Source organism: Myxine glutinosa, chromosome 8 (genome assembly GCF_964187855.1).
Source record: "Myxine glutinosa chromosome 8, kmMyxGlut1.1, whole genome shotgun sequence".
NCBI lineage: Eukaryota > Metazoa > Chordata > Myxini > Myxiniformes > Myxinidae > Myxine > Myxine glutinosa.
The window spans coordinates 23,664,831-23,675,799 of record NC_136268.1 but is presented as its reverse complement, the minus strand read 5'-3'; the positions used below and the strand labels follow the sequence as shown (position 1 = coordinate 23,675,799).

Below are 10,969 nucleotides of genomic sequence, written 5' to 3'. Positions count from 1 at the left end.
CTCCCTCTACTGCAGGACATGGGATTATTGTACAGCAGATTCTTCATGGGCTGATCAGGATCGATCCCGGGTATTTCTTCGAGCCAGCTGGACAAACTTCAACTGGACGTCCACTCAAGGAGGTTATTTAAGGGGAGGAGCAGATGAGACGTCAGGAAGTGATTTTTCTTAGCGGTAGATGACTGGAACAGTCTTCCACAGGAAGTAGAGGTCAAGAGGACAAATTCATTGAGGTGTCAATTCGACAATCACTGTTGGAATAAGTGCTTCAATCTTCCATAGGCCTGCTCTTCTCAAGCATATGGACACGCTAAACCTCGACGAAGAGACCGGAGCATTACGGGATCAGCTTCTTCCCCGAATCCAATGTTGATGATGAAAGTAACAGTCATAGCTAATGGCTGGTTACGTGAGATATTTACATGAGGAAAGTTGGAGAGCAGAATGGTGCATTTTTATTGGAATTATTTAAATATTTTATGTACAGGTCGAATTAAAACTGCAATCTCTATATATAAAGGAGTGTCTGTGTGTGTGTCTGTCTGGATGTCCGCTTATAACTCAAGAACTACACATCGGAGAAAAGTTTTAGACACAGATTCGGAATCAGCATAAAATCCTGGTGGTTATAGGCTACGTTTTATTTTAATATCAATGGTTTAAAAAAACCGCGCCACCTGCAATTCCATGGTGTAGTTTGTGGCGGCGATATTGCCCCTTTCCGATCCCGCGGTTGCGCGTACGTACAGTATACTGTACGTACATATTTATATATTTTCAATGTGCTTTTTATTGTATTTTAAATTGTTTTTTAGCTTCTTTTATTGTGAATTTATGTACTATTGTATTTATTTTAAATATATTTTTTAAGGAAAACGAATGTTTTCACGTCCATCGGCCTTTACGAGTGACGTAAAGTCGCACATAATGACAAAATGCGCGCCATTTTTTCGCGCCAAGAACGAATAAACCGTTTTTTTTTTTAGTTGAGATTTTATTCGAATTCGAATTCCATTAAATTTCAACTGTTGGAAACAATAATTATTTCAACTGTTGGAAATTGAAATAATTATTGTTTCCAACAGTTGAAATTTAATGGAATTCGAATTCGAATAAAATCTCAACTAAAAAACAAAACGTCGCGTTTTAAAATTATGACGTCATCAGCGTATTTCGGAACGTTAATTTTTCAACTTCATATTCGGAATCAGTACGTCCCAGAGAAACTACAGCACACCTTAAATGTTTAAAAAACCGGGTTTTAAAATTATGACGTCATCAGCATATTTCGTAACGTTAATGTTTCAACTTTGACGACAATGACTTCCGACTTCCGGGTTCGGAATGCGGGACCAATGCCATTTGACAGGGAATAAAAAATAAATGCGACATTCAATTGACGACAATGACTTCCGAGTTGACTCTCCCCTCCCCCTCCCCCTCCCCTCCCCCCCTCCCCCTACCCCTCCCCTTCCCCCCTTACCCTCCCCTCCCCCTCCCCCAGGTTAAAGCACTCTTTGCACGGGTAAATTTTTCCTCCTTCCCTTCCCCCCTCCCCCAAAACGGAGGAGCCTGTCAAAGCCCACTCCCCAAAAAGATGTATATGTAGTATATTTTTTCCCTCCTACTCCCTTCCCCCACCCCACCCACTTCCACTCACCCCACTCCCTTCCTCAACCCTCCCTCGCCAGCCTCCTCCCCTCACCCGGCAACGCCGGGTACTCCTGCTAGTGGTAAATAAATAAACAGGCTGATGAGATGGTAAATTATACACAGGAATAACAGAATGGCAGCCGGATTTTAAGGGTTTTACTCTGACGAGTTCAATGAATTATACAGACACAAAAATGGACTTTTTCTTTACTCGTCGTGAGAATCATGGCACGGCTCAAAATGACGTCATGCCTCCTCATCGCTCTCCATTGCATCATTGGCCTCGTTGTTTGCCTCGGGCTCACTGCACTCATTCGCTCCAGCCTTTTCTTCATCTTCTTCTTCTTCTTCTTGAACATCTTCCAGAGGCTCTGACTTCTCTGCACGTTTGCGTCTGATGCACAAAAAACTGGAGAGACAACTTTATCACATTTTCAACCAATGTACCGATTCCCCCCTTAACTTCCCCCTCACCCCTTAACTTCCCCCGCCCTCCCCACACACCCAACCAATCAATACCCTAGATCCTGATGACAGCATCAATGCATGAGGATGGAGCTCATTGTGCCATGTTTCCACCTGCAAGTCATGCGGACAGCTCACTGGTTTGGGTTACATGCCATTCAAATGACCCAGATATGACCTGCCAATTGTGATCATTGGTGCCCATAAGCACCCAAACCAGATAAGGTGTCTCCCTCCAACTCTTTCATTGTGTAGAGGGACACTCCAGCTTTCTCTGAGCTACTTTTCCAAGTATTTTCTCTTCTTTCTGAGGTACTTTTCCTTCTTTTAGAAGCTTTGCGAGCCATTTTAGGTAACAATCCTTATTGGGCGGCAGGTACATGCTCACATGTACGGAAGTTCGCTATTTCTAGGGATTTGTGCATGCGTGCCGAGCATTATGGGGCAGGGTTAGGGTTTGGGTTGTTAGGGTTAGGGCGTGATTCTTGGGCGTGATTTTGAAAGCCCCATATTCGATAGTTTTCCGTGATGTCAGTACATCCGGGCTGTTCACTAGTAGGCTGCCATTTTGGAAGAGATGCACATATCAATAATCCTGAGAGCAAATGTTTGTTGCATTCTGGGGTGATTTAAGGAATAACAACACACATCTGGAATCAGGACAGGTGTGCTGACTGGTGTAAACGCTCACACCATACAAAACACACCGAGTTAATGATTCATAGTGAAGGTAAGGACAGATCGCTTACATGACAATGGCCATGATGATCAAGGCCACAGATGAGGCGCTGCCCACCATCACCACGAGGTTCCACATCTGGTCGTCTTTCAGCCTTCGGAGCAGCAGGCGAATGCGTCCCCTCATCCTCTGCTCTACCTGGACATGATCTTCGCCGTCACCGAGTCCATCAATTACGTCTTCATCCACAACATCCTGCTGAAGGTTCTTCAATGGCTGCGATTCCGGATCAATTTCGAAGTCCCCTGACCTGCCCTTGCGGGTAAAGTGAATGGAGGCTGTTTTGTGGGGTCGTTGGGTGAGACATGGGGTGGATGGGTAGATTAGACCAGTGCCCCATGTGTAGGTTAGACCAGTACCCCATGTGTAGGTTAGACCAGTGCCCCATGTGTAGGTTAGACCAGTGCCCCATGTGTAGGTTAGACCAGTGCCCCAGGTGTAGGTTAGACCAGTGCCCCATGTGTAGGTTAGACCAGTGCCCCATGTGTAGGTTAGACCAGTGCCCCATGTGTAGGTTAGACCAGTGCCCCATGTGTAGGTTAGACCAGTGCCCCATGTGTAGGTTAAACCAGTGCCCCATGTGTAGGTTAGACCAGTGCCCCATGTGTAGGTTAGACCAGTGCCCCATGTGTAGGTTAGACCAGTGCCCCATGTGTAGGTTAGACCAGTGCCCCATGTGTAGGTTAGACCAGTGCCCCATGTGTAGGTTAGACCAATGCCCCATGTGTAGGTTAGACCAGTGCCCCATGTGTAGGTTAGACCAGTGCCCCATGTGTAGGTTATGTTACGTGCTCCTCCCCGACCCCCTGGTCACGGTGTACCTCCGAGCCCCGAGAGGAGTCACGGCAGAAAAATGTGTTATTCTGTATGTCAAAGATCAATGGAGAAGCCACCCCAATTGTTACTCACAAACAAATATTGTTTTACGATCACACTTAAATAACAGTACAACAATAATAGTATTCAAAAATACAATCAATATGTCCTATGATGGTACCATCAGTTTTGTAATATAGAACTCACTGTGCTCCCAGTGAGTGAAACAAGAACATCCCCAATGTCTCTTATTCCCCGGCTTCAAGCCAGAGTCGATCCTCTCCAGCGATCGACAGAACGATGTCCGATCGAGACCAGAATCCCGTTCGGATGGCAAGTACAGTCACCCCGCCACAGCTGCACAAAGGCGCCCTCAAGGCGACTGGGATATCCAAAGGCCCTCCAGGCGACTGGGAAATCACACCCTCGGGTATGGACTTTCACGGCTCACAGTCGGCGAACCGCAAATTAATCTTCAAGCCACGGTGCACACACACACGCCAGATATGTCTGAAAGCGGTGAAAACGGCTGACGAAGCAAAGACCTTGCTCGACGCGCGAAGCGCGCGAGTCAAAATGGCCGACGACCCGTTCTTGAGACGTAGCGGCCCGACGATAATTCTCCTCGGAATCCACCACCAAAAACCTGACTTGCAGGTTGATCGGTCACAGCGATGACAACTCTGTCGCAGGAATCCCTTTCCCGGGAACCCAAAAGTTCACTCGTGACTCTTGCTCGCCAACGTTCACTCCAGACCGCAAATAGCTCGGCTCCTTCTTGTCCGACTCACTCGCTCCGCCTTCTTTCTCCCTCTTCTTCCTCTTCGTCGTCCAGTTCCCGATCCGGTTTCCTGTTTCTTTTAACATTAACTTTTTTACCTTTTGAAAACAGTTCATGAACAATAAACCTTTTGAACACAATAATAGTACATGGAATCAGAAATATTTACAGTGGATGAAAACCACCACAATGGAAGTGACGAATCCGTAACAGTTAGACCAGTGCCCCATGTGTAGGTTAGACCAGTGCTCCATGTGTAGGTTAGACCAGTGCCCCATGTGTAGGTTAGACCAGTGCCCCATGTGTAGGTTAGAGCAGGAATATATAATTTGTTCAGGACTTCAGGGTGCTGGCGATATCTTGTCTACTCTTCACGAAGGACACCGTGGGATCATTAATGTCCACAAACTACAATGGCGGCAGGCTGGACGTCCAGGTTAACGTCCATCCAAGGGATGGCACACACATTGATGAATCATACCACCTGTGAAACTCCAGGATGGCAGTTTATAGCTGGGTCGGGATTCAAACCCAGGCTGGACAGCTTCAAGGCGAGTGGGCGTGCATACATCTAAGGCCTATGCCATCCGGTGAGACACCTTTCATCCATTACATCATCATTACAGCAAACGACATTAATGAATTTCAAGAAAATATAGGATTTCAGGGGAATACAAGAGATGGAAAGAGAAAGAAGAGGAAGAAATACCCCAATTCTCTCTACATAAATGTGTATGATACATCTGCGTGCGTTGCACATCACGCGCAGCGAATTTCACCGCCCTGTACCTTGTGTTTATTGTTATTTTAAAAAACGTTCTGTACACCGCCCTTGAGGCTCGGTTTTCAAGCCACCGTCTACAATTCCAATAGAAGACATAATTACTCTTTTATGGAAAATGTTTTTTGAGTTTGTTTTATCCTCAAAATATAGACCGTGGTGAACACACTTTCGTGTTAAAAGATTGGCCTTTAAAACCTACCTAAGCAAGGGGGACAGACCTGTACAAACACACGGACACACAAACTGACATTGTGTTTCTTATGGTAGATCATCAAAAACTGTAAATGTCATAAAGTGGGGGAATTCATCCGTCCGTAAAGACGGGTTCTTTGCTGGTCTTTGGTAATAAAATTGATCACATATATATATATATATATATATATCATAAAATAGATACTTTTCTCCATATTTGAAGGTATTAACCAGTGTGGCAGCTACATTCAAGTGTAAGGTGTGCATAGAGGGAGCTGCAGATGGAGGAAATGTTGAGTTGGATCTTGGAGACGGTGTGAAGCTGGAAGGTGCGAAAACATTTTGTTACCTCGGAGACATGCTGAATGGAGAAGGTGGATCAGACTCGGCAATGGTTGCTGGAGTGAGATGTGCATGGAAGAAGTTTCGGGAACTGAGTGGTGTGCTGATGAGGAGGAGAGTGTCGCTGAAGCTGAAGGGAAAGGTGTATGCTGCATGTGTGAGAAGTGTTATGATTTATGGGAGCGAGACATGGGTAATGAACGTAGAGCAGCAACGAAGGCTGGAAAGGGTGGAAATGCGAATGGTTCGGTGGATGTGCGGAGTATCGTTGAGAGAGAGGAAGACAAATGATGAATTGCGAAAGATGATGGGAATGGAGCCTATGATTGATGCTGTGAAGAGGAACAGGTTGAGATGGTTTGGTCATGTGTTGAGGAAGGATGAAAGTGACTGGTTGAGAAGAGTGATGGAAATGAATGTAGAAGGAAGTAGAGGACGGGGAAGACCGAGAAAGACTTGGCTAAAGATGGTCGAAGAAGAAATGCGGGCAAGGGGGTTAACAAGGAGAGATGCAGAAAATAGGGCAAAATGGAGAAGATTGTCATGGGGACCGCAAGGATAACCTCCGCTCTAGCAGGGAACATGGCCTTAAAATGCCTGTTGTTGTTGTTGTTGTCTCCATATTGGAAGGTATCATTGTTATTACTGAGTTGTTAGCTGGAGATTTATGATCAGAAAAAGCTCCGAGAAAGAGAAACCTGCTGGCAGTTCTTCACACCTGCAGTGGCTTCTTCAGCTGAAGCTGCGAAAAGCAGGAAAGTAACAGCGACCAACGTGAAGCCACAATGGCAGACTTTCTTCACACGTCGATTCCAGCAAAGGCCCAAAGGCTCAATCTCACTCATGGTCTCGGGGTCACCATGACCGTCACAACCCTCCACCGGTCATTCTCGTGCCTATTACCTGCTAATCACCTGTGGGGAAAAAAATTATACAGAAAAATTCTTCAAGAATTCACTTCTCCAAAGACAAATAGATAAAGAAAGAGAGAAATCAAGAAGAAGCAAGAATTAGAATGAATAAAGAGAAATATGAAAAAGTAGAAAGAAATGTGAAAGGAACAAAGATCCCTAACTCCTAGCCCTAACTCCTAGCCCTAGCTCCTTCCCCTTAACTCCTAGCCCTAACTCCTAGCCCTAACTCCTTCCCCTTAACTCCTAGCCCTAACTCCTAGCCCTAGCTCCTTCCCCTTAACTCCTAGCCCTAACTCCTAGCCCTAGCTCCTAGCCCTAACTCCTAGCCCTAACTCCTAGCCCTAGCTCCTTCCCCTTAACTCCTAGCCCTAACTCCAAGTCCTAACTCCCTCCTTCCCCTTAACTTCTAGCCCTAACTCCAAGTCCTAACTCCTAGCCCTAGCTCCTTCCCCTTAACTCCTAGCCCTAACTCCAAGTCCTAACTCCTAGCCCTAACTCCTAGCTCCTTCCCCTTAACTCCTAGCCCTAACTCCAAGTCCTAACTCCTAGCCCTAGCTCCTTCCCCTTAACTCCTAGCCCTAACTCCTTCCCCTTAACTCCTAGCCCTAACTCCAAGTCCTAACTCCTAGCCCTAGCTCCTTCCCCTTAACTCCTAGCCCTAACTCCAAGTCCTAACTCCTAGCCATAACTCCAAGTCCTAACTCCTAGCCATAACTCCAAGTCCTAACTCCTAGCCATAACTCCAAGCCCTAACTCCTAGCCCTAACTCTAAGTCCTAACTCCAAGTCCTAACTCCTAGCCCGATCTCCAAGCCCTATAAAATATACTTGTTTAAAAAACAACATCTAATCAAACATCGTGTTTGGAGCTCCGCCATGTTGAACTGGAGCTTTGCAAGTGAAAGTCTGAAATTTTGTTCGCTCCCTCCGGTTTCCACATTTCACCTGCTTCACTTTCACTTTTATAGATTCTATTTAAAGGTAAATACTTGTGGTTGCCGTTTTTGTTCCGAGTTGTATTGTGAAATTTGTGAACCATTTGACTGTCCTCTCTTTGGGGCCTGCTGATTTATTCATGGGGTCTACTCAACCTGTATTTACCTTTACAGGGGTTCCTTAAGGTGCTCCACACAAAATAAAAACAAAATCTGGTGGGAAAAGGGATGTTTAAAATTGAAACCACATCGTTGTGTGCGTTTTGCAGCCAAGATGACGCATTTCCTGCGTGGTTTATCTGTTACAGGTGATTGTACTAATAGATGCACCTGAGGCTGTTACGCTCGCGCTAAAATGGCTTTGGGACAAATGCGGAAGTTTTTGAGGGATTACACACCTTGATGCTGCCATAGAATTTCGAAGAATTGTATCATTTTGAGGCCTCATTGGTAGAAGTAATTATCTCAATGATAGCACATGTTTGGCCATTTTGATATATTAACTAGATGAGATACCCATTGTATGACCGGGGAATTCCGAGTATGTGGGGAGAGGGGGAATGTGATGGAGTGGGGTGGGGGGTGTGGGGGAGTTGGTGGGATCGGGGGGGAATCTAGAGGGGGTTGGTGAGGGGAAGGCAAATGACAGTGGGAGTGGAAAGTGGAGTGGGGGAGATACCTGGTCATACCTGAGTTTGGGGATGAGGTTTAGAAGAGGTGGGGTTGTGAGGAGTGTGAGGGTTTTGGGGTGGGGGAAAGTCAACGTGCAAAACCATGCTGGAGGAATGGTCACACTTGATGCCAATTGAGAGCCCCGCGGGACAGATGGTGTGGATGGTGAATCAGAAAAAAAACCACACACACACACACACACACACACACACACACACACACACACACACACACACACACACACACACACACACACACACACACACACGTGTATGGGTAAATTGTCAGAGCAAGGATTGCATCGGTCAGGCAACCCTCGTATGAAGAACACAATGCAGAGGAGAAGAGGGAACAACTTTCGCCTTCCCCCCAAACTTACACCCACTCCCTTCTCCTCCCCAACCTTGCCCCACCCCTCCCATTCCCCCATCCCTTCCTCTCCTCTCATGCACTGCCCCTTACCTTCACAATCCCTTCCCCTCTCCCACACCTCCCCTCACTGCTCCTCTCTTCATATTCCCGGCACAGAGCGACTCTGCGTTGCTTGGCAACGCCGGGTAATTTTGTTAGCAAATAAAGAAATAAATAAATAACTAGAACGCCACTCAGTAGAGCGCACACTCCCGCCGTGGGTGGCCGCTGCGGAGCCCTGTCTTCCAGTGGGAAAGAATCCTTCAAAAAATTCCTGGATCCGGAATAATATCCTGAGCTTCACCAAAAACGAATCAATTCTTCCTTATCCCAAGGGCAATCATCCCACCAACTTTCATCCAAATCCGTTCAGAACTTTTCCAGATATCTTGTTCACGAACACACGAACACACACACACACACACACACACACACACACACACACACACACACACACACACACACACACACACACACACACACACACACACACGGACGGACACGATCGAATGCATTACTCCCTGGCGGGAGTAACAAGAAAAGTCCAAGACACAGGATGTCCCTCTGTTTGTGAACAGGATATTTCAAAAAGTTATAGACGGATTCTGACGAAATTTGGTGGACAGGTTGGGGGTGTGACAAGGAAGAATCGATTCGATTTTGGTTCAGGTACGAATGCAGATCCGGCCAATCACTATGATCTGGCCAATCACTATGATCCTGCCAATCACTATGAACCGAACAATCGCAATGATCTAACCAATCAGTATGATCCGGCCAATCACTATGATCCGGCCTATCACTATGATCCGGTCAATCACTATGATCTGGCCAATCACTATGATCCTGCCAATCACTATGAACCGAACAATCGCAATGATCTAACCAATCAGTATGATCTGGCCAATCACTATGATCCGGCCTATCACTATGATCTGGCCAATCACTATGATCCGGCCTATCAATATGATCCGACCAATCACTATGATCCGGCCTATCAATATGATCCGGCCAATCACTATGATCTGGCCAATCACTATGATCCTGCCAATCACTATGAACCGAACAATCGCAATGATCTAACCAATCAGTATGATCTGCCCAATCACTATGATCCGGCCTATCACTATGATCCGGCCAATCACTATGATCCGGCCAATCACTATGATCCGGCCAATCACTATGATCTGGCCAATCACTATGATCCTGCCAATCACTATGAACCGAACAATCGCAATGATCTAACCAATCAGTATGATCTGGCCAATCACTATGATCCGGCCTATCACTATGATCCGGTCAATCACTATGATCTGGCCAATCACTATGATCCTGCCAATCACTATGAACCGAACAATCGCAATGATCTAACCAATCAGTATGATCTGGCCAATCACTATGATCCGGCCTATCACTATGATCCGGTCAATCACTATGATCCGGCCTATCAATATGATCCGACCAATCACTATGATCCGGCCTATCAATATGATCCGGTCAATCACTATGATCCGGCCTATCAATATGATCCGGCCAATCACTATGATCCGACCAATCATTATGATCCGACCAATCACTATGATCCGGCCTATCAATATGATCCGGCCAATTACGATGATCCGACCAATCACTATGATCCGGCCTGACGGTATGCGTTCTAGTTCTACCTCAGTGCCGTTCGAGTTATTACTGTAACTACAAGAAGCTTCATGATCAGTTTACATCGTCTCGTGTCGTTGGCAAACAGGGGACATTATTATCAGTTTAAGTCATTGACAAATTAAATATTAATACATGAGAATATGGAGAGAATAATCAACAATTAATTACCGATTACATTAAAAGGCCTCAAAAGCCCTGTTGTTGCCACCGTCGCCGCCGCGCGCCAAATGACCGTTAAAAAACCGTTAAAAAAAACATCACTTCCGTGTTTATTTCTTTATTTACTTATTTACCATTGAGCTTCAATGTGTCTGTGCAAGCTATAACGTTTTTAGCATTTGACCTTTTGTCATCAAATTTTCAACAAACCTTTATTATGAAAGTATGGAGGAGAATAATAAATAAAATTTACAATTTTTTAAACTGTCGTTTTCGTCAAGTTTAATACTGTGGTTTGGGACTTGGGAGGTGTAAGAGCAGTGCACGTCAAATGATAAATGGAGTTGTTGATGTACAATGCGACTCCACCGCTAGGGCGGGGTTCAGGTCGATTTAAACCGGAGGAGAGACACTTGTAGTAAGTTCAGGGCACTGCTTCAATCAA

General features: G+C 45.7%; 1 protein-coding gene across 3 annotated transcripts; it reads right to left on the bottom strand.

Moving 5' to 3' along the window:
- Window positions 1-1,794: 1,794 nt before the first annotated feature.
- Window positions 1,795-10,607, bottom strand: LOC144893233 (uncharacterized). 3 transcript variants are annotated; one of them, XM_078783007.1, is made up of 5 exons: window positions 10,534-10,571; window positions 8,310-8,414; window positions 6,491-6,686; window positions 2,868-3,135; window positions 1,795-2,062 (listed from the first exon to the last, which is right to left on the bottom strand). In XM_078783007.1, the coding sequence occupies exons 3-5, from the start codon at window positions 6,615-6,617 to the stop codon at window positions 1,900-1,902; spliced, it is 558 nt and encodes a 185-aa protein (XP_078639133.1). In that variant the 5' UTR covers window positions 6,618-6,686; window positions 8,310-8,414; window positions 10,534-10,571; the 3' UTR covers window positions 1,795-1,899. The 3 variants fall into 3 exon arrangements, with proteins under 3 accessions (XP_078639133.1, XP_078639131.1, XP_078639132.1); XM_078783005.1 differs by lacking the exon at window positions 8,310-8,414 and having other exon boundaries at window positions 10,534-10,607; XM_078783006.1 differs by lacking the exon at window positions 8,310-8,414 and having other exon boundaries at window positions 10,541-10,591.
- Between the last annotated feature and the right edge of the window lie 362 nt (window positions 10,608-10,969).